The sequence below is a fragment of the Talpa europaea genome (genome assembly GCF_964194135.1).
Source record: "Talpa europaea genome assembly, chromosome: 11".
Lineage (NCBI taxonomy): Eukaryota > Metazoa > Chordata > Mammalia > Eulipotyphla > Talpidae > Talpa > Talpa europaea.
In genome coordinates, this window is record NC_140078.1 from 7,462,941 (window position 1) to 7,486,150 (window position 23,210).

Consider the following 23,210-nt stretch of genomic DNA (forward strand, 5'->3'; position numbering starts at 1 on the left):
TATATTCAATTTCCACTGATCCCATCCTTCCATTTATAGATCTACTTTTCCATCCATCCGTCACGATCCACCCAACATTCAGTCATCTACCCCTTCTATACTCAGGTCAGCAAAGTGGGGCTGGAAGTTCCAGCCCTTTATTCAAGTTGGTGTCCCAGGTATCTAACCCCCAACCCTTAGTGTTTTCCAAAGTTTACTATCATTAGTCTAAGAATAGACACCATTATCACTTATAACACTTATGAAATCCCAAGGTTTTGGGAAGATGTGAACCAGGACCCTGGATGAAAACCAAATATATATATAAGAAATATATTTTGATCTTCTGAATGACTAAGTATATATTTCCTGTGAATCACAATATCACAGACACACCCAGCATCCACCTGCTGTCTTGTGTGGGCAGGTTCCTGACTGCCGAGATATTTAAATCATTCGGAGAGCAATGGTAAGTGCCAAAGAGTTTGGTAGTTCAAGAAAACCCTGAATTCCTGTCCTAGCTCTGCCTCTTCTCAGCTATGTGACTTGGACACATTATATGCCTTTTTGAAGCCTCACTTTTCAGCTGTGTGTGGACAGACGGTGCTCCTACCTCACAGGTGGTTGTGAGGGTAGATGCGAGAACATTGTCCTTTAGATGCCTGGGGGGGCTGGCACCTGGCGCAGAGGAAGCCCAGGAACCCCAAGAGCCATTCATCACAGTACCCCTGACTCCATCCCTGCAACTTCACACAGGTGCTGGTGGGGGGCAGGTATGTCACTGTCCTCCTGGACCCACATTCCTATGACGCCGTGGTGTGGGAGCCACGCACCAAGCTGGACTTCCACGCCTACGCCGTCTTCCTCATGGAGCGGATCTTCGACGTGCAGCTTCCACATTACAACCCTAGTGATGAGAAGGCCAAGATGAAACCGTGAGTAGCTGAAGATGACACCTGGGGGTGGGCCAGGCTTCTACCTGCGTAGCCCAAGCCCCAGGAGGCCGTGCTGGTCTCCACAGCCAGTGTCCAGTAAAGACATTTTGTTTAAAGAAAACAAAGTGAAACACAAACAATCCAAAAAGAACTGGGAGGAAGAAGAGCTCGTGGCTTTTGAGGGGCAGCTCTGATTTTAGTAGGAAAGACCAGGCTTTCAGACAGCCAGACACTCACTCAAATCCTAGCTCCATCATATCCTAGCTTTGTGACTTTGGACAAATCACTTCCCCTCTCTAAGCCTCTGTTCCCTCATCTGTGAATCGACAGGAGGTGGGTGGGGTGATCTGAGTCTGTACTCTGCCGGCATCAGGATGCTCTCGTTAGTCTTCACCATACTGGAGGACAAGTAGCTCATAGCGCCACTTTACAGGTGAGGACACTGGGGCTCAGAGCTCAGAGAACCCAGGTGACTTGTCCTGCGGAGCGATGCAGGTGAGGACACTCACTTTACAGGTGAGGACACTGGGGCTCAGAGTTCAGAGAACCCAGGTAACAGCTGGGGAGCAATGCAGGCTCTGAATTACAAGGAGCACTTAGATCAATGGGAGGACACGTGAACACATTTAGCACACCCATTATTTCTCATGCGTCATGTCTGTTTTTACCCAACTTGAGCATCCGAAAGCTCCTATTACTTAGAAGCTCATGGAATCCCTCTAGAGGTTCTCCCTTGGAATTGTCCAGGAACCCTAAGGCTTACTCAATCTAAAGGGATCTAGACAGGTGGAGGCGGAACCGGAAGTCTGAGCAGAACACCAGCTCTGTTGCTGCCACACGGTGTCGCTGTTGAACAACGCTGCACCGCTCCATGGACCCTGTCAGCTTGCTGTGGCGGACCCTTTCCAGCCTAGGACCCTGTGCAGGTTGCGGAGGGGCTCCCCTCCCCCCCAGCAGCGGGGCCTTAACCTTGGCTGTGAGAGCCTACCTTTCTTGACTTCTGATTAGAGCTTAGTCATGACTCAAGGCTGACTATTTGGAGGCGCCATGCTTCAGCCACACACTCTCCCACAACTGGTTCTCTCCCCAGATCCCTAAGCACCCAGGGTGAGACAGGCCACAGCAGATTCCCTGTTCCTCATGTCCAGCTACTGGCTAGCAGTGCTTGGCCAGGGGACACTTTAACTCTCCAAACAGGCCTCCCTAACTCTGGGTCTCAGGGAGAAAGGGTTGACCTCTTCGTCGTCCCTCATGCAGGAGTCTGTGGTCCTTATTCAAGCTCACATGCTTCTGCCATGGTTAGGAGTTCAGGCTCTGGAGTCGAACAGGTCAAGGTGTCAGTCCCAACCGTATCACTTACTGGCAGGTCACTTTCCTCTCTGTCCCTGCGTTTCTCCACCACTGAAATGGGTGTTGAAAGAGCTGTTGGAAGATGATTGTGCGCAACCTAGCAAATGGTAACCACTGCTAACCATTTAATAAGGTCACCTTACCTAAGCCAGTCTTCCAAAGGAGGCGCCCTGAGTGGGCACATCTCCCTTTGGAAGCTGCTTTCTCACTCAGCCTTTGTTCCCTGCCCAGGACTCTCCTCCACAGAGACCTCCAGGCGCTGACGGAAGCCATGTATACCAACCTCTGCACTGTCCTGCTGGGTGACACCACAGAGGCGGGCAGTGGCTGGCAAGAGATGGGTCTCCTGGATTTCTCCTACAGCTTCCTGCTCAGGTGAGCCCATGCAGCCCCCACTCTCCTGAGGGGACCCCAGCACTCTGGGCCTGGGTTAGACACTAGTAGTGCCCAGAAGAACCCCTCTGCCCGCATCCCCGTCCACTATGCCCCTCACTCTCTCCCCTCTCATCACACTGGAGCCTCCTCGCTGCCCCCCTACCAGGCCAGGTACATTCCCACCTCGAGGCCTTTGCAGCTTCAGTTCCCTTGCCCAAGAATGATGTTCCTTACATATCTGCACAACTCCCCCTTCATATTATTCTAGTCTCGTCTCCAGGGTCACCTCCTCAGAGAGGCCTTTCCTGGCACCCATTTAATGCGGAGCCTTCTCTCCCTGCCTGGTCCTAGGCCAGTTGTGTTTGTCTTTATGGCCCCTGGCGCCACCTACAGGGCCTGTGTGTGCTCACACGTGTCTGTCTCCAGCTGGCTGCGTGTAACTTTGATGTGGAGGTGGCACAGGAAGGGCCTTCAGGTCCGCTGTAAAACCTCGTGAGCTTCTTGGCTTTGGGTTTATTTTTGGCTTGTTTTTCATTGCCTATTTTTGGTAGAAATATGTGTGCGGGAAAAGAAACAGTGCAAGTAGGATGACAAATGTTGACCACGTCACACAGACCTCAGGGCCCGGCGGGCACTGGGTAGCCAGGCCAGCTCACGCCCGTCTCCGTGGGGCAGCTTCTGGCCCGGCTCAGTAGGTGGGCCTGCGAGGCTTGGGTGGCCCAATTCCCGGTTTTTTCAAGATGTAGGGGGTCATCCAGGTTTTGTATACATTCCCCAGAAGTTGGTAGGTAGGTTCAGCATGTCTTTAGGAAAACTCTACTGACCAGATAAAACCCGACCTTCACTGCAGCTCTACTCTGCCTTTGCGCTGAGGGATGCTGGGCAGTATGGGGACGGGACAGGCCTCTTTCGGCCTCCACGCTCCCTCATTCCTGCCTCCACCCTCTCCTTGGGAAATTCCTCTCCTGGGAGAGTCAGGGTCTAAGATTTGCTCAGCAGGGACGGATCAGGGTGTCAGTGGCCTCTCTCTGCACAGGCCCCGTCCCTCCCCCAACATGGAAAAAGTGAAAACCTGTGGTTTTCCCTTCAGGACTGAGGCCAGTGGGGCTGGGCCCCTGGAACATTCAAAAGTGGCTGGTGGTAAAAACATTCTCTCGGGACCATTCCTGCGTGTGCATGTCAATGTGAGAGTCGTGTGGGTGTGTCTCAGCAAGGGTACACACTGGCTCCTGTGTCTCATCCTTCCTCCTGGCCCTGCAGGCCCTGTCCCGCTCCTGCTCAGATCCTCAGGGCCCCTCAGGTCAACCTTCTCACCATTGCACCCCTTGTCCTGCCCTGTCCTGCCCTGTGTGCCCTGCCAACTCCAAATCTGCTCTGTCCTGTTGCCTCACATGCCAGCTCCAGCACTGGGCAGGTGATCTCAGGCAGCTCTCTGTTCAAGCCCTGGTTGCTCCCTCAACTCTAGCTATGCCTGCTGCCAGACCTCATCCAGCAGGCCTCTGCTCAGGTGCTGCCTCCTCCAGGGAGCCTGCCCTGACTGCTCCTCCTGCCTCCCACCTCTCCCACTGCCCCTCCACCCCCACCCCACTCTGCTCGGCATCACAGCCTCCTTGCTGTTCTTCATCACTCCATGGCCTTCCTCGCTGCACATGTCAGCACTTGCCCTTCCTCTGCCTTGGATTCCCTCCCTTTGATCTCCCTATGCTGGCCTCCATCCCTCTGGTTCCCACTTCACAGTCAGCATCCCCTCTTACCCCTCCTGGGCTCCACTTCCTGTTTCTTGTACCTCCGGGCACCAGCCGATGTCATGCTCGTGCCCTGGTGTCTCTTGTGTTGTCTGTCTCCCGTGCTCACGTGTCCACCCCACAAGGGCCTGGACTCCCCAGCTCGGAAGAGACTGGGGCACGGAATAGGAAAAGCAAAGCCAGTTGCCACGAGGAGTTTTGCCTAAGTGTCCGAGGGGGACCCTGACCTGCTGTTTGCTGCCCCCAGAGCTGGCTACCTGACCCTGTACGGAGTCGAGGCCCTGCCACGCACCCCCCAGAGCCAGGCCCAGGACCGCGTGCACTCGGCCGACGTCTTCCACACCTTCCGCCAGCTCGACCTGCTGCTCCCCAAGCTGGCGCGTGGCTCCCTGTCTGTGGGTGAGCACCCTGGGGCACTGGTGGGTGCTGGGGGTGGGGGCGGAGGGGACGGGGAAGGAATCCAAGTTCAAGTGAAGGGCACAGGCCCTAGAGGAAGGACACTGCACGGCCCTGGGCCAGTAAGACCCGACTCTGAGGCCAGGCAAGCAGTGGGCGGCCGAGCTTGTGCTGAGACGAGGGCTCCGGTGGAGATTTTGAGTCATAAGAGCTGGAGTGGGGTCTGGGGACGTGTGTGTTCAATTTTGTGTTTTAAGATTTTAATTTTTTAAATTGTTTACCAGTAGTTAAAGTTGGTTGTAAGAAATTCGAGCACTGTAGAATATTTCAGAAGAAACAATAAGAATTCTTTACTTTTCCTCCACCCCCACCTCACCACACTCCTCGCAGAGGTCACCCTTATTACTAGATTGGACTATATCCTGCCAGAGCCTTCTCTAAAGACACACACACACACACACACAGAGTAGTGTACTTCTCTAACTATTATTTTCTATTTTTAAGGATTGGTATTTCTTTTATGACTGAGGTATAATTTACATACATAGAAGCACACAGGTCCTAAATGTGTGCTTTTAAGCAGAGGTATTTCATGCCCCTTCCAAGCTAATATCCACCCTCCAGAGGTGGCCACTGAATGGGTTATTTTGACCTTAGATTCATTTTACTTGTTCTCAAACATCGTATAAATAGAATCATACAGTGTGTGCCCTTTTGTGTCTGGTTTCTTTCACTCAACTTCATAATTGTGAGATTCATCCAGATTGCTGTGTGTATCAAAGTTTGTTGTTTTTCATTGCTGTATAATATTTCATCGGGGGAATACAGTCATACATTGCATAGACTTTTCAGCCCACGATGGACACAGCCTTGGTGTGCAATGCACTGTACCTTCTGGGTTTGTGGGTTTCCCTTTTATGATGGTCTCAAGATGAAATTGCCTGACAATGTCTTTCTCAGAACATGTCCCCATCATTAAACGATGCATGGCTCTATAATACAATTTCTCCATTCCCCAGTTTGGGCCTGTCATGCACATTCTTACCTGCGTCTGTGGTCCACCCATGCTCTCACATCTCTTAGTTTTCAGGCCTGTGCTCTGTATTCTCTCTGTGCCTTAGTGCCCTCATCTGTAAACTGGGAGAACAGTCTGATCTTCTTAGAGGTGACCATTAGGACTAAAGAGGAAATATGAGAAGAGCTTGTTAGTTGAGCACTTTCTATGTGCCAGCTACCAGGTTAAGAGTTGTCTCTTAACATGCTCACAATAGCTCTTCATTTCTTTTCCTTTATTTATATGTTAAAACAAAACTTAAATGCATTTGATTGTTTAAATTAAGAAACATTCCTGCTTACAATTATTACAGTTTCCTATGGAAACCAGTGCTAACACCATGACACATGTCCCGTCAAGCATCTTACAGGGATACTCTGCAGAGATGAGTATGTACATCAGGAGCATGTCTGTGTATAGTTATGAAAAAAGGATTTTATTTCCTTTTTGCATGTTGTGTTTTTTAAACCTCGCATAGCTGTACTTTCTCTCCTGTCAGAACATATATTTTCTAGAGGCATTAGCCAATGCAATTAAATAAGAGAAAGTTGAAGCTGGTATAATAATGGGTAAGGAAAACATAAATATTCCTATCTGTAGAGGATCTGATACTATACTTGGAAAATCCTAGAAAATCAATGAAAAAAGTAATTCACACAGGAGAGAATCTAGCAAAGTGGAAGGGTAGAAAACTAACAAATTCAGATGACTCTCTTGCCCTTCCCTGTCTGTCTTTAGCCCTCCTCGCCAATAGATTTGTATAATTGTTTTCTTTTGAGTGTGTGGCTAGTATAGTATTTCCTTGCTCTTGTATGACTTTTACCATCTGCTGATTTTATTTTTCTTTGACAGTTTCCTAGAAGTGGGTTTGTCAGATCAAAGGGCATAACCATTAAAATTTTTATTGTGTGCTGCTGCATCTTGTCCAACCACGGAGGAGTTCCTCTGCCTCCCCAAGGCAGCATCTGCTCCTTCCCTGCCAGATGTTATCAGTCTTTCCACTTGTTTGCCAATCTGATGGGCAGAGGCGGGGTAATTTGTTTTAATTTGCATTTTCCCACAACATTGTCAACATGCAGTTATCAGCCTTTAAATCCTTGCCAGTATGATGGGCAAAAAAGGGCCTCTGGTTTATGGGCATTTCCCTGACAGCTGTGAGGAAACGTTTTTGTTGTTGTTTCAGCCATTTGCTTTTTCTCTTTGTGAGTTGCCTACTCGTGTCTCCTAATGTCTTTTTAGAGGCAGTTCATCCAGTCATTGAGTCCTGCCATCAGTGCTGGAAAGTTGGTATTACTGTGCTCATTTTGCAGGCTCATTTTGAGGCTCCGACAGGTTTGTCATAGACCACGTGGTAGGTGGCAGAATCAGCAAAATGGAAACTTGGTCTATCTGATTGCAAGATCCTGTGCCTGGAGCACCTGAAACATCACAGCTACGACTGCTTCTCCAGGAGACAGTGGTTTCCCTGTTAGCCTTTCCTCCAGGGGAGTCTGGGTAGATGCAGAGCCCCGACTCAGGGACACTCAGGGAGCAGCCATGGCTGGGTGTAGGAAGGCAGCATTTCCCAGTGTGGGCAGCAGGTGGCGGTGTTAGGAAAGGTTTCTCATCTTGGAACCAGAGTCTGGGGGGCAAAGAGACTTACGATTTTGTTGAGGGGTGGGTGAAGCCTTGTAGCCTCTTTGGAAGAAAACATTGGCAGAACCTATGAAAATATAAAATGCATTTTAACCCTGTACTTCCACCTCTAGGAATTTATCCTATAGAAATGCTTGCACATATCTACAGATACACAAAGATATTTCCTTGCCACATAGCTTGAAGTAGCAAATGCTAGAAGCCACCTAAATGTCCGCCAGGAGGGATTGATGAAATGAATTATGTGTTCATAGAAAGGAAAAGTGTGCAGCTGTAAAACAGAATGCAGCATACTGCTATGGGGATAAAATCCTCTTACCAAAAAGGTGCTGAACATTGGATGTGTTGTTTTTTCTTAAAATGTGTTATTTCACTTTTTTATACTAGCCATCCTAATGGGTATGAAGTTATATCTTATTGTGAATCTGACTTGCATTTCTCTGGTGATTAACGATGCTTTGTATTTATTGGTCATTTGTATATCTCTTTTGGAGAAGTATCTGTTCAAGTTCTTTGAACATTTTTTTTTAATTGGGTTGTTTTGTTGTTGAGTTCTAGGCATTCTTTATATATTCAAGCTACTGGACACTTATCAGATATATGATTTGCAAATACTTTCTCCCATTCTGACTATTTTTTCATATTGCATTGCTTTTTAAAGTCTTCCTTAAAAGTCGTGTTTACAATGATGGTCAATTGTGCTGTCAGGCCTCAGAGAATGCCAGTCATTTCAGAATCCACGTTCCACCTCCCATTTTAGCTGTCTCCTCACATGGCTCCTGGATGCATCCAGACATCACCTCACTGCAGTGGCTTCCACACTTCCTGTACCCACACTCACCTGCTTATGATCTCTGCAGGCAGGGCCTCCCGAGAGGTCTGACAAGATCTCAGGTGGGACCTGGGCATTCCAGGAGGATTGTCCAGTGCCTGAAAAATTGAGCAACAGGAAAATAATGTTTTTCAGGGGCTCATCACTTTAAACTGAGAAGCATGTCACCCAAAAAACTATTAGGAGGTTGAAGAAAAGCATATTATTTGGAACTGTCCCTAATATTCTTAAGACAAAGAAGCTGAGCCTGCATTGTTCATGCTGTCAGATACACTGGACTGTGTGGCGGTGTAAGAACCGCTGGATCCTTTGCAAACACGGCTTTGTGGTTCAAAAAATCAATGCGGCAGTTTCTGGTACTTTGAATTAATAATCCAAAGGAACTCCCGCTTTCCCAAAGTGATTCTGGAAAAAGCAAATCTTGTATTTGTGAATATCTATCTATATCAACACTGCATCGTCCTGAGCGTTAGCACCACAGGACATCAGCACACGCATACCTTCCCTGAAGTCAGGGCCTGTGGGCCCCTCAGGCCCGCTGGCCGTAAAGACAGGCCCACCTCCTGCTGTCTGCCCTGAGGACAGACGACATTGTCTATTTCCTGGGGATTGAGACCCAGTGACCTTAAGCACCGTTGACCTGCAGAGATGCTTTTGTTACCTCTGCAGTGATAAACATTTACTAACGTGCTAACCTTGACAAAGTCAAAGATGCCCCATGAACAGCTGGATTTCCAGCTTCCGAAAGCCTCAGCTCCCTGGCCAGGCTGGCTGCCTTCTCAGCGGGCTGAAGGATGTATCTGTGGGGGCTAGGCAGGGGCCGCCCCACTTTTGCTCGAATTCTCACAAACTCTTACTGATGCTCCTCCCTCATGGACTTTCCTTGCTTCCCTGGAGGTCTTGGAGACCCCAGACCCTCCTGATGTCCCCTGCTGCTTCTGGGGTCTCCTGAGTGAAGCCATGTTGAGTCCACTGGCTGTTTCCTATGCTCGCTCCTGCCGCAAAGCAACACCGTACATTCCACACGTATTAGCTGAGCACCTGCTGTGAGTCAGGCCCTGGGACTAAACCAGACAAGGCCCTGCTCCTTCTCCTGGGGGTGAGAGGTCACAAGGGAGCCAGCATACAAATGGCTCTTGCTGGAGTCACCTGGTGGTGGGGCCTGTCCCAGTTGCTTCTTTCCCATCAGAGCTCCCACCCCTCTGCCGTGACACTCAGCATTCTCGGCCTCATGGGAGGTCAGGGCTGGGGATGGACCTGTAACCCCCACCTCTGTGCTCTGTCCCTGCAGGAGATAAGGACCATGTGTGCAGGGCCAAGGGTCGCCTGTGGAAGCTGCTGGCCCCGGCCAGGCTGGCCACCCGGGCGCACAGGAGCAGCTGGCTGGACAGCTACCTGCTGCACCTGGAGGAGATGGGCGCGTCGGAGGAGATGCAGGCTCGGGCGCTGGTGCTACAGCTCTGGGCCACGCAGGTGGGCGCAGCGGGCTGGCGGCATCTGCAAGTGTGGGTGTGGGGATGGGAGGTGTGCATCTGAGTGTGTTGTTGGCACGCACAGGCTCATGAGTGTGCATGCACGAGTGTGTGCAGGAGTCCATGTGTGTGCATGGGTGTGCACTGGCAAGTGCTTCCAGGGCCCAGTCCAGGCGTTTTCAGCTATCAACAGCATACGTCCAGGATCACTCCTGCAATATTCTTTTTTAAATTTGGAAAAATGTCAACCTAGAAAAATGCAGGAATGGTTGAATGAACTCATATGTACACTTCACCTTGATTGCTCAAATTTTAACCTTTTGCCACATTTGCTTGCTCTGTCTCCCTCTCTCCTACTGTATTATTTTATTGACCCATGTGAAATTAGCTGCAGACATCATGACTCTTTACCCCTAATTACTCCGGCAGGCCTCTCCTAGGAGCAAGAATTTTCTCTTAGGTGACCACAATGCAACCATCAGATTCAGGACAATTACCCCAGATGCAGGAGCATTATCTGATGTGCCGCCCTTATTCCCGTTTTGCCTGTTGTCCCAGTAACGTCCTTTATGGTTCAGCTTGGTCCAGCATCCAATCCAGGATCGACGGTGCCTTTAGTCCCTCCGCCTTTTTAGTTTTCTCTAATATGGAACTGATTCTGTGCCTTTAGAGATCCTGACATTAAAATGTGCAGACCAGTTATTTTGAAGCATTGCTTGAAAATTACATCAAGACTCTGCTTCACTGCTGCCTATGTTGCTTTGTTGCAAAGAACCTGTTGCTTATGTTTCAGTCAGGGTGGGGGCGGGGGGTGGAGCAGAAGTCAAGGAAACAAATACAAGGTCATTTTCGATGGGGATATGCAGGGTCTAAAACAGGGTGGTGCAGAGAAAGATTCTGGGGTCTATGCTAGCCAGGATGGTTCGGGCCTCCCTGTGGAGGAGATGTTTGAGGCCTGAAGGACAAGAAGAAGCTAGTTTTGTGGACTTGGGGAAGATGTGAGGCATTCAATATTCCATGCAGAGGAAACAGCAAGTGCAAAGGCCCTGAGGTTGGTATCAGCAAGGAGCAGGATACCAGAGCAGGAGAGGAAGTAAGACTAAGGGCCGAGATCACTTGTGGGTCCAGCAGTAAGGACTTGGGGTCTTTCTCTGGTGAAGCGGGAGTCCTGTGAGGATTCCAAGGAGAGGAGGGACAGGACCTGAGGGGCAAGGGCAGAAGCATGGTCACCAGTCGGGAGACAGTGGTAGTGTGTCCGGTGGAAGCCATGGAATAGATCGATTCTGGAAACAGAGGGAAGGCCTCACCTTCCCTTGGTAGTGGATCAGTGTTTGGGGGAGAGAAAGCAGGTGTGAGGAGGCTTGTCTCCAGGCCTGGTTCCTGCCCGGGGGCCTCCTCCTTCTCTTGGCCTCACCTGAGTCATGACAGTTGCACAGGCCGACATTTCTGGGTAATTCCTCTCCCATCGACTTGAACTTATTTTTAGTTTTCTCTCAGATCCATTAACTGCCCTTGCAGGCAGAGGCTGGTATGGGGTGGGGGCTGGGTTTAATTAGCAGTTGGGGCCCCATTAGTGCCTAATAACATATTTATGGGCAGAAACTTGGAGCTCCAAACTGTCCCCAAATCCCTTGTGGAAGTGACCTGTCAGCTGATCTGGACACTGGCCTGGGGGCTCAAGTGGCAAAATATCCAAGGAACAGCTTTGGGGGTGGGAGGGGCGGGAGCTGGGGTGGCATCTCTGAGGTCAAGTCATTGGCAGTGTCCAGAGTTCGGGCAGGTGGGGCGGCCCTTCGGAGCCTGAGTCCAGAGAGCAGGGCCAACACCTGGGTGACCAGTCGTTTCAGCACAGGCTCTGTGGCCTGGATCTGAGTCCTGAATTTGCCACTTCCTGGCAAGTTAGTCCTTTAGTTTTAATTTGCCCATGCCTCGGTTTACTCAGGATGCCGTTGTGGGGATGAAAGAAGTAGGACAGGCGAAATCCCTAACCATGCTTGGCAGGCTACCCTGACTCAACAGCGCCCTCAGTGAAGATGGAGTGAGGCCCCAGTGCCAGGCTCCACCCTGGAGCTGGGGACAGAGCAGTGAGCAAGCCTTATAGAGCTGACACTGTGGCAGCAGAAGACAATCAGTAAATAAATAATCACAATCACGCATCGCTTAACGCAGTGTGGGCAACAGCAGGCTGCACAGAAGGCGGTGGCCCCACTGGGCTGCACCTTACCAGCTAGGTGTGCAGGGGGCTGGACCGGCCAGGTTTGTGCATTACACTCTGTGATGGACACAGCGATGTAGGCGCCTAGCCATGCGTTCCTCCAAAGGCGTCCCTGCCATCAAGTGATGCGTGACAGCACATCAAATATATTAGAAGTAGTAAGTCCTATGGCGAATTACTAAAGCAGGGAGGGAATGGCAGAGGGCCATGGGGAAGGGCTACTTTATGCAGGCTGGCCAAGGAAGGCCTCACCAGGAAGGTGACATTGAGCAGAAACTGGAAGGAAGCGATTGAGTGGATCTGTAAATAGATGGGATGAGGGTGGCCCCGCAGGGTGGCAGCAAGTGCAAAGGCCCTGAGGTGGGGCTGAGAGTGAAGGCAGGAAGGCAACAGGTGCCAGACCACACAGGGCCCTGCAGGCTGGGGAAGACTTTGGCTTTTGCTCTGAGATGGGCCTTTGAGAGCCCTTTGAGGGCTCTGGGCAGAGAACAACACAGTCCTCCCTCTGCTTGGGAGGGCACAGCTGAGAAGGGACTGCAGTGGTGGAAGTGGAGGCAGGGAGGCCAGGCGAGAGGCCACTGAAATATCCAGGCAAGAGAGGCTGGTGCTGGGCCGGGGAGGGAACACACGGAGGGCATTCGGGGCCTACTTCCAGCAGAGCAGCTGGAGTTGCTGTTGGGTGGGATATTGGGAGATGCTTCATCAAAGATGACTCCAGGTTTGGTCCCGAGCAACGGGAAGGATGAAGTTGCTGTAAACAGACAGAGAAGGCGGTGGAAGGAGGAAGTTTTGGGGGAGAAAATCAGGAGTTTGATTTTGAGCTGGACATGTGACTTTAAGGTGGAGACTGGGGCGGGATCCTGGAGCAAAGAAGAGTCTGGTGTTGGGGGTTAAGTTCCGGCTGGAGACAGAGGATTGAGAGTTGCCAGCGTGGAGATGGCCATGAACCCGCTGACCTGGGCACCACGGGGAGGGTGAATGGAAAGGGCTGAGCCCTGGGCCTCTCCCCAAGCCCCATCCTCCGGCTTTTCCTAGTGTTCACTTCTTGCTTAACAGCTGCAGGTTTATCAAAAGCAATAACTTAGCATGGGTAATTGCTATGAATTAAAAGGCCATACTTTATTCAGATTTCCCTCACTGAGGTGCTATTTGTCTTCTTCAGGTATTTTTTTAATTCCCTTAAACACTTTTTTTAATTGTAAAAAATGAAAAGAAATATAACTAATCCCTCAGCTCTTTTTTCTTCTCTGATGGCTCCAGCCCCAGATGTGCTTCCCCAGGCGGTAGTGGGGCCCACCAGGGGAGCCTGACAATTTGTCAGTGCAAGGTGGGGAGCCTCCTGTCCTGCAAATTCTAGCACACATGCCACGTGTCCCTGGAGCCCATCATGGCTGAGGGGCCGGAGGGTCTCATGGAGATCTGGAGGGGGTGGGTCAGCCCCAGAAGACTCTCATGGACTTGGAGTGAAGTGGAGGTAGTTCTCAAAAGCAGAATCGGGTGCTGTTATCCAAAGGTGAGGGGGTGGGAGAGGGCCAGGCCGGGCTGCAGGTGTCGCCCACCTGCGGGGAAGATACCACAGGATGGCGCATGCGAGTCTGGCACGTAGCGTGCCTCCTGGACGCCAGTACCTCCACGCGCGGAAAAGGTAGGCTGGACAGGCACTGCTCTGTCATGGCCTTTGGCTTCTGTGAAGGGAATGAGGTTCCATTGAAACAGCCTCCTGGGTTAACTGAGTCAAATTCCCACTTGAGGAAGTTCACCCCAGGATAGGGAGTTCAGGGTTTCTATGGTCACTGGGTGGTGCACACATACACACACACATATCTCTGCAAATGGGCCAGGGCGGCCTTTGTGCCCTCCCTAACTTGCCACGGCTTTTCCTGAAAGCAGAGAGAAGTGAGTGGCCTCCTGCTTTGTAATTAATGAGCGGTCACCCCCCTCTAACCATCCGGCAAGATAAAATGGCCCTGGCACTGAGTTAACCCAAAGCTGAATTATTTATGGCCTCCATCCCCCTGGCTATTTAAGTGATGAACAGCAGGTGACCTTGCTTACATCCACCAGGCTGGAGGTGCCGGGGAAATTGCAGTCTGAGGCATTCACCTGTTCTCAAAACTGGGCGAGCTGGTGGGAGAGGGAGCCCATCTCTGAGCCCAACATGTGAGGTTCACTGGCTTGGGGTCTCAGTGGGTCCTAATAGCTGCCCCATTTGACCAAGAGGGAGATTCTGAGACCCAGTGGGGGGATTGACTTGTTCACAGTCACAGAAAGTGGGGAGCTGGGAGTTGAACCCACTCTGTCCTGTCCCATCCAGGAATCTGTGGGCTACCTCCTAGGCTGCCCGGGGTCCCGGGCACAGGTGCTGGGCAGTGGGTCGGGACTAGCAAATGCTTCGTTTTCCTTTTCGTCAGTAAAAAGTGCCATACTGGGGCCTGCTTGATGGGCGGCTGGCACAAGGGAATGTGGTACCTCCTTAGCCTTGAATTCACAGAAGCTAAAGAAAAAGTCAGAAACCGCCTCACCATCCTTCATGCAATGGTGCTTTTTTACCCTCTTTTACCTTTTTTTTTTTTAATCTGTGATGAAAATCATGCTGATTTTAAAATCTAAATCTTTATTTTACTTAATGTTGTGTTCGGCATTTCCCCACACCATTGGAGATCGTCGTAAAAATCATTTACTTTGTTTCATGTTACAATAGTGCATCCATATAAAAAAATTCCTTTTAAAAAAAGGACAGAGGCAGGGGCCTCCCTGGTGGCGCAAGGGGTTAAGACACAACCTATGAGGCTGTCCGTAGCCACTGCAGCATGAGTTCGATCCCCTAGCAGGCCAGGGAGCTACCCACATGGTGCAGCAGACCTCTCCTGACTTGCCTGCTGCTCCCCTCAGCAGTGTATTTCAGTCAGTCTGCCTGTTCTGCTCCCCGCTATGTCTCTGGTGAATCCTCTCACCCCTCACACCTCTGGCCTGTACCCCAGCTTTTGTATGTATAAATAAATAAATCTTAAAAAAAAAAAAAGGACAGATGCAGAGAAAGCCCCTGTCCCACCCTCTGTGCTCCCAGCTTCTGCCCAGAGGCAGCCTCCATTGCTGCTTCTTCTGTCTCCTTCTAGAGATGGGATCTGTGATTTTTCATGAAAATCCCTCTAAGCACAAACGCAATGGTTGTACCCCGACCCCCGCTGTGCCTCTTGCCATCTGCATGCGTCAGTGCCTCTTGGGTACCATCCCCAACAGGAAGCCCAGAGACGGCTTATTTTTAACAACTCCCTGTATCATCATCTTATAAATGACGATGGATCGTTATTTCTCTCATTGATCTCAATAGCTGTGGAGGTAGCTTCCCGTCTTCGGCTGTTACGTCAGCACTTTGACAAATATCCTTGTGCAAATGCCCTTTTGTCTGTGTGTAATTACGTCAGTGATAGAACGACTGGGTAAACATTGGATGACTAATATTCCACATTGCGATTGGATAGTCACTCGTGATAGACAAAAATCTTCCCCTACACCAAGGCTTATGGGCTTTCCACGCATGTCTGGAGCTCAGTTAAGGGTACTCCATATGCATTTTAGCCACATGCCTGACTATTAAAATGCTCTGCCAAGGCAGACGTCTCAGAGGAAGAAATTCCATCTATTTTCTTTATAATTTCACTTTTGGAAAAAATAAAATAATTTCACTTTTGAGAGTTTTAAGTTATTTTTGTTCAAGAAATCACTGCCATCTTTGATTACTGCTGCTTTGCTTTATACATGCAGAATGTGTATATATCTGAAGGCAGATATTCATATGTTGTGCCAGTTTGCCTATTGCTATGTAGTAACTACAGAAACTCAGTGGCATACACTGTCAAGAACTTAACTCACACCTCTATGGGTCCACTGGAAGTCAGCTGGGGAGACTGGGCTCAGCTGGACCCCTCAACTCTGCTCCATGTGTTTCCTAGCCTCCTCTAGGTACAGGTAGGTTAGCCAGACAAGGAATAACACACACACACACACACACACACAGTCCCTGATGGCCTAGATTTAGAACCGCTGGCCTGTCCATTTCACCTCTCTCAATTGGCCTACGCAAGTCAGTGGCTGAGCCCAAATTCAAGGGTGTGGGGAAATATGCTGAGCCTCCCTAATGGGAGGAAGCACAAAGCCACTTGGCAAGGATGTGGTAGCAGAGAAGAGTAAAGGATTGGGGGCAGGATACAGTCGATAATCCTAATTGTCATCCTTTGTTCCTACCATGATGCTTTTCCACTGATTAGCTCTGAAGATGACCTGGATGATCTCAGATCAGCGATTTTGCTCAAGGTCAGGGATGCCTGGAGAGGCCTGGAAGTGGGCATTGGGCCAAAGCCACAAAGCAGATTTGTCTGCATCCTGAGGCTGCAGCTAGACTTGGATGATGCCTGGATGTTGGCTGGGGTGGGAACCTCCTGGCCCAGTGCCTTCACCGGGACTGTGTCCGTGGCTCACGCCCCAGGTTTGCCTTGTTGATGTGATAACGGGCCTGCTTCTCATGGCAGGGGAACATGGGCCCTGCTGCCTTCTGGCTCCTGCTCTTCCTGCTCAAGACTCCTGAGGCCCTGGCTGCTGTCCGTGGAGAGGTGGAGCATTTCCTGTTGCAGCAGGAGCAGCCTGCCTCGCAGATGAGTGCCCTCCCGCAGAAGGTCTTGGACAGCATGCCCGTGCTTGGTAAGCTGCCAGCCCCATGAGAGAGCCCGCCGACTCTGTCATCATGGACCCCCTAAGCCCTCCCAACATGGGTGCCCATCATCCAGAGTCCAACAGTGCCTTCTGGCCCAGGGTCTCCTTGAGCCTCCTCTCTCAGCCCCAACATCTATCTCCAGGCCCCTGTCTCAGCTGCCCATGATTTAAGGTCTCAGTGGGACATTTTGGTTACAAATGGCAGAAAACTGAACTTAAAACTGGCTGGAGCAGAAAAGTGACTTTATTTGGGGATGGAACTCATACTTCCAAAGGTTCAGAAGCTGTGTGGCTTCAGGCACAGCTGGATCGAGGTGCTTTAACAATGGCATCAGGACTCCAGCCTGTCACTATCTTTCGGCCCTATTTCGCCAGGTTGGCTCTAGACTCTGGCTGGCATGATGGCTGCCAACACCTGCAGCAGCCGAGCTCTCTGCCCAGTGAGGTGCACTTCTGCAGCATCTGACCCACAGCCCTGATTTTCCTATCCAAAGTCTCATATGACTCTTTGGGTCATATGCCCATTTTGAACCAATTACGGGCTTCAGAAGGTGGAGGTGCTCTCACTTGCCATCACTATCCAATTCTAGGAGCTGGGGGTAAAATCAACAGCCCACCCCCTCAGAGTGGGGTGGGGGGTGTTCAGAGCGAAGTCAGGAACTGTTTCCAGAAGGGGCGTGTATGCTGGAAAGGCAGAAACAACTGCTGTGGATGGCTGGCTCGGACATCTTCCTGACTCCCACCTCCCCTCATAACTTCTGGACCACACCCAAACCCTTGTGTCCGAGGTCTCTGAGAGCTGGAAGTGACCACCTCATCCTCATTCTCTGGCCTTTCTCAGCCACTCTTGCCATGTGGGCAGGTGGTGTAACCCTGCTGAGCCTCCCACCCTCCCTGTAAAATAAGGACGGGGTGGCACTCGAGTAGGTGGGGGGACAGCGGCCGACCCTGCCTGTGCCCGTCCCGTGCAGACAGCGTGCTGAGCGAGACCCTCAGGCTCACGGCCGCGCCCTTCATCACCCGAGAGGTCGTGGTGGACCTGGCCATGCCCATGGCTGACGGGCGGGAGTTCACCCTGCGACAGGGAGACCGCCTCCTCCTCTTTCCCTTCCTGAGTCCCCAGAAGGACCCGGAAATCTATACGGACCCAGAGGTAAATGCATGCCAGCCCCCGGGACCAGCCTGGTCTGAAGGGGAGCCCAGCTCTGCTCTCTGCTGCGTCACCAGATCACTTCACCTCCCTGCCTGCTTCCTCCCCTGTGAAACGAGCCTCATAATAATGCTACTCCAGGATCATTAGGAAGATTAAATGAGATCCCAATAAGGCAGGTGTCCCTTGTGAGTGCCTGGCACGCCCTGAGTGCTTCGTAAGTGATAGCTGAGCAATTTTCCTTTTTGCAGAATGCTATCATGTCAACTTCTCGATACTTTTCCTTCTCCCTGAACTTTGAGATAGGACAAATGTTCACAATTTCTAACAGATTTGGGTGCGTACTGTGTGTCAGGCCCTGTGCTATATGCACACACCCATCCACCCACCCACCCACCCAGCCACCCAACCATCCATCCATGCACCTCTCTGCCCATCTAGCCATTCATCCATCAGTCCCTCTTTCCGTCTGTTTATTAGTCCATTTACCTTATTTTCCACCCACCTTTCAGCACCTACTTTGTGCCAAACCCTGTGCTAAAATGCATCCTCACCTTAACACTCTACAGTGTAAACCAAGGAAGTTGGCATTCTCTTTTTTAAAAAATAATTTTAATTTCTTTGATTTTAAATGATAAAAGTAAAATAGACCTACGCGATAACATACACATCTCTATTTAAAAGTAAATTTTTTTCTCCGTTTCCCTTCCTCTCCAGTCCCACAAAACTCCTTGCTATTGGTTTGGAGTCCAGCCTTTAAGTCATTCTCTTGCTTTTACAGACCCACCTGGACACATTCACACACACGCAGTAGGTGGGTGGGTGTATCTCTGGGATCAAGCAATGCATGCTAGTCCAACGCTGGCTTTTTCTCGCTCAGTACCAATCTGAAAAGCTCTCCCCGTGTCGGCACTCACAGACCAGCCTCAGCCTTTTCTAGATAGTGGTCACCGTTTTCTAGCCCATTCCCCAGCTGCTGACCCTCCCCTTGGCTCCAGTTTCCCTCTTATAAGCCAGACGGTGATGAACGAACATGTTTCTTGGTGCGCGCATGTCTGGGGAGGCAGGAAGTCAGAAATGGGCCCTATTCCCGTTTCAGGTATTTAAATACAACCGATTCCTGAACCCCGATGGATCAGAGAAGAAAGACTTTTACAAGGACGGGAAGAGACTGAAGAATTACAGCTTGCCTTGGGGTGCAGGCCACAACCAGTGCCTGGGCCGGGGCTATGCCATCAGCAGCATCAAACAGTGAGTGTGTTGGGGGGACAAGGCCCCCCAGCCATCTGGTTGGCACAGCCCTCCCAGGAGCTGGAGGGGCTCAGGCAGGAGAAAGGTTCAGGCCTGTCTCCAAACTCACAGGGTGCGCCCATGGGCAGTTTGCCCACAAATCTATGATTTGTGTTGTTTTAAATGGATGCTATCTTTTAAAAATCAGAAGTGCTCACACGAAAAGCCAGATTCTGATTTCTTTTGAAATGATCAAATCTGGCAACAGGTTTTTCTCTCCATTCCTGGTGCCCAAATCCTAAACACCCAGAATGCCAAACACTGACAGCCCCTGCAGCGCTCAGCTCTCTGTCTGCAGCTCCTGTGCATGTACCAAGCCCCACGGCAGGCATGGCTGACCATCAGTGTCCCCACCTTGGCTATTTTAACATCGGTGGGATGGAACACCCCATAAGTTTTCTTCCCTGGACCCCAAGATCTTGGACCCAGGATCAGATGGACAGGCAGGGGTTATGACATTTGCTCTGTCCTTCTGTGCAGCCCCTGCATAATCAAAAGATGGGTGACCTCCTCTACTTCAGCAACTGTAAAATGGGGGTGCCAATTATCATTGCCTTGCAGGGGTGTCAGGACAAATGAATTGGCTCTTTCTTAGTACTTAACCCACAACCTAGTACATTGTAGGCATTTAGTAAACATTGTTTGTTATTAATTTACACGCAAACAGTAACGTGCACATTCCACTAACCTCGTGGCTTCAGTTTTCACGGTGGTGAAACGGGGACCATCACACAGCCAGCTCTCTCTCATGCTCCTTGTATGTTCTAAAAATCACCTTGCTGGGTGAAATCACCCCAAGTACTTTTTTTTTTTAAAACTGCAGAGGTTTCAGGGGAAATAGGACTAGACCTCACAGATACCTGTGACACATAAAAAAAGATAACTAGGAAAAAAATGCTAGCACAGGCTTACGAACGTAAAACATGTAAGAAAGACCAACGTACTACAGTAAATACGGGGCTTTGCTTTGACAACGACCTGGATGGTGTTTGCTGTGTAAGTGGTGCCGGAAGGGGTGTGGCTGCCACTGAGGCGGGTGTAGGGAGGGCTACCTGGAGCCTGACACCTCATGGGCAGGTGGCTCACCCCCCTCCCACCATCCCCTGGTGCTGAGGTCCCTTGGGCAGAGATGAAGGTGTATTTGTGTGTTTTGTGGGTCCCTGCACAGCTCAGTTCAGCCAGGCCCGGGGGTTCGCGTTCTCCTGTGTTTTTGTAGGTGAAATTACACAGAAGCAAACGCGAACTTTTGCTCAGCTTCTCCAGACCCTGATAATATCAGTCACGCTGGACCCCACTCAGTGTCCAAAACAAGCATGAGGGGGCCCTGACCCTGGCGCCTACCTCACAACACCTGGGGACAGAGGAAAAGAGAAATGGGTGCTTGCATGTGTCGGGCACCTAGTGCTGCAATAAATCAGCTAATTTTTTGTCACTTTCATCTCACTTAATGACCATGATGACTGCTGGGTAGAGGGTCCCCCTAATACTGACTCGAAAGAGGTCAAGTCTTTTGCCATGGTCATGCCCCCGGTAAATGGAGATGCCAGGACCAAATCCAGGCATGTGCAGAGCCCCCCTCCCATATAAGCTCACCCTCCAGCACCCTCCAGCTTCAGAGCTGGCAGGCACCCATCCTGCCCCTTTGAGCAGATGGGGAAACCGAGATGCACGCACCCTGAAAGAGCAGAGCCCAGCTCTACACCCAGCTCAGTGTCCAGGGCACGGCTTCACTCTGTCCTCAGACTCAAGAGCCCTGCCGGGTGCTCAGTGCTGCTGGGTCTCTGCGGGGGGTGGCGGTGGGACACAGAGCGATTACATCATGCACACAGTAGATGCTTGTTAGCAGTTTTTCCAGAAGATGGCAGTGAAGACAGCTTTTCTTGCAAGGTCAGTCTATTCTGACAGTTTCCCCACAGACACCAGGAAAATGTCTCCAGGGAAGGTGCCTGTTTTCATCCCACAAAGACACCTGCGAGTTAGCAGCAGCCTTGACAGCGACAGATGCAAGGGTGCCCCGAGTTTGGAGGGGGGGCGTCCGTCTAATCAGGAGAGGCCAGGCTATGCTGCTGTAACAAACCACCCCCAAGTCTCAGCGCCTTGGAATATCAGAGGTTTACTCGCCTGTGGGTTTGGGGAGCTCCTCCCCCTCATGCAGAAACTCAACAGTCATGCTGTCTCCGTCTCCCACTTTCCATCTCCCCACTTCCCCAGCTCCACGTGAGGCCCGCATAGCTAAGGGGCAGAAGAAAGAGCTGGCAGGCTGCTCTGGAATGCTTTGGTGTACAATTGGCACTGCCAGCCAGAACCAGTGGGGGTCTACCCACAGGAGGCTAGCATGTTGGGGGTCTAGCACATGTGGGGACAACTTGGACCTCTGGGGAGCTGTGGACTCCTGTGTCCTGCTCTCTCCTTGGCCCACCCTCCCCAGAGTGAGTATCGGAATCAGGATCAGGAGGAAGCCATGAGCTTCCTGACCAATTCTGGATCAGCCCCCCACACCCCCTCTTCTTCTGCCTTCTGTAGATTTGTGTTGCTGGTGCTGACGCACTTGGACCTGGAGCTGACCCACCCAGATGCGGAGGTCCCTGAGTTTGACCTCAGCAGGTACGGCTTCGGGCTGATGCAGCCGGAACATGACGTGACCATCCGCTACCGCCTTCGCTAAGGCCGATGGGAAGGCCAGGCCCACTCCAGCCAGCCTGACGCCCGCAGCTCTAGGCTCAGTGTCCGCATTTGGCCTGGGGGCAGAGCTTTAACACCCTTGGTGCCGGCCTCACTGCTTCTCTGCTTTTTTTCCTGCAAGGCTGAGTCAGGAGGCTGTGGGGGGGAGAGGGGTAGGGGGGTGAAGAGAAAGTGAACAAAGAAAAGACACCAGACGCTCTGTGGACTGGCCACCGCAAGGATTTATGCCCAAAGTGAGGCTCCTTCTGCTTCCAGCTCACCTCAGTCTTCTCACCTTATGAAACCCACAAAATCTAGGCAGACATGGCAGGATAAGAGCCCTCGCTCCTGTGCCCCAGCTCCGGAGAGGCTCCTTCCAAGTCCTTCATGGTGGGCTCCAGGCCAGAACCAGCTGGCGCAGATGCTGTACCCCAGAAAGGCCCATCCCACCTGGCAGCATGTCCCTTGAAATAAGCTCTGCTTCCGAATTATTAAGCAAAGACGCCCCATCTCATCTGGCCTTCTGGATGCCCCTTTCGCGGGCACCTCCCTCAGCCTCATTCTCATTGATGCTTGAGAAAATGCAGGTGGGATTTCCCGGGGCTGGTGCATCTGCCGTGCAGACACCAGCTTCCTCCCGACGCTGGGCTGGGAGCGGGAGAGTTCTCTGTTCCAGAGTTAGGCGCACCAGAGAGTGGATTTCCCCAGGGCTGAGACTTAAGCAGAGACCAGCCTGACGGGACCGGTCATGTTAGGAAGCACCAGGACGGCTTGCACTGGTCAAGCGAAGGAAGGAGGAGGCGTTGGTTTCCTGTTTTCTAGCTCAGAAGCTCCAGCTGCGGGCACGATCCAGCCTGCAGCCCTGCTTTTGTCGGCATACACTTAAAAAAATTAGTTGTTATATCCTCTTTAAGAGAGTTAGTTCAAAATGTCCAGCTTCTCTTGAGCACTTGCAAAACCTAGTGCCAGGGGCAGCCATTGGCGAGAGCTGAGAAGCGCTGCCTCCATTCCGTGGACACGTGCCCCGACCCCTGGGCCTCCGCTGGGCTGCTCCCCTATGCACAGTACCCTCTGGGCCCTGAAGCCATTTGACTTTGAGAGCCTCAGTTGTAACTCTTAGATGTGCTATTGTGGAAGGTGGGGGGACCCTGCTGATGGGTCCTCAGACCGGTGGTCTGTCCCTTTCCGGGTGCACCACCTTTGAACACGCAGACTAATGGTGAAAACATGCCTTGGCATCTCGCTTTAGAAAAAGAAACCAGCTCAGAGAGAAACTGCGTTGAAACCTTTATTGTGACGGGAAGCGCTGGTTTTGATGTTAGAGCCCATCAATGGAGGACCCACTACAGGCCGTGACAGGCACAGCGGACGTAGTATTTCTACTTCTCACAGCATCTCTGTAAAGAGAGGA

At 51.2% G+C, this 23,210-nt stretch overlaps 1 protein-coding gene across 2 annotated transcripts in view; it reads left to right on the forward strand.

Annotated features, from left to right (window-relative positions):
* PTGIS (prostaglandin I2 synthase) overlaps nt 1–21,803 on the forward strand; it is a gene marked incomplete at both ends in the record, with an annotated part of 41,318 nt that extends 19,515 nt beyond the window's left edge. For both annotated transcript variants that reach the window (XM_084246442.1, XM_084246443.1), the window contains 4 exons: nt 16,518–16,686; nt 17,670–17,851; nt 18,948–19,099; nt 21,662–21,803. In XM_084246442.1, the coding sequence (XP_084102568.1) occupies nt 16,518–16,686; nt 17,670–17,851; nt 18,948–19,099; nt 21,662–21,803 (645 nt within the window). The remainder of the gene's footprint in view (nt 1–16,517; nt 16,687–17,669; nt 17,852–18,947; nt 19,100–21,661) is intronic.
* Nucleotides 21,804–23,210: the final 1,407 nt, after the last annotated feature.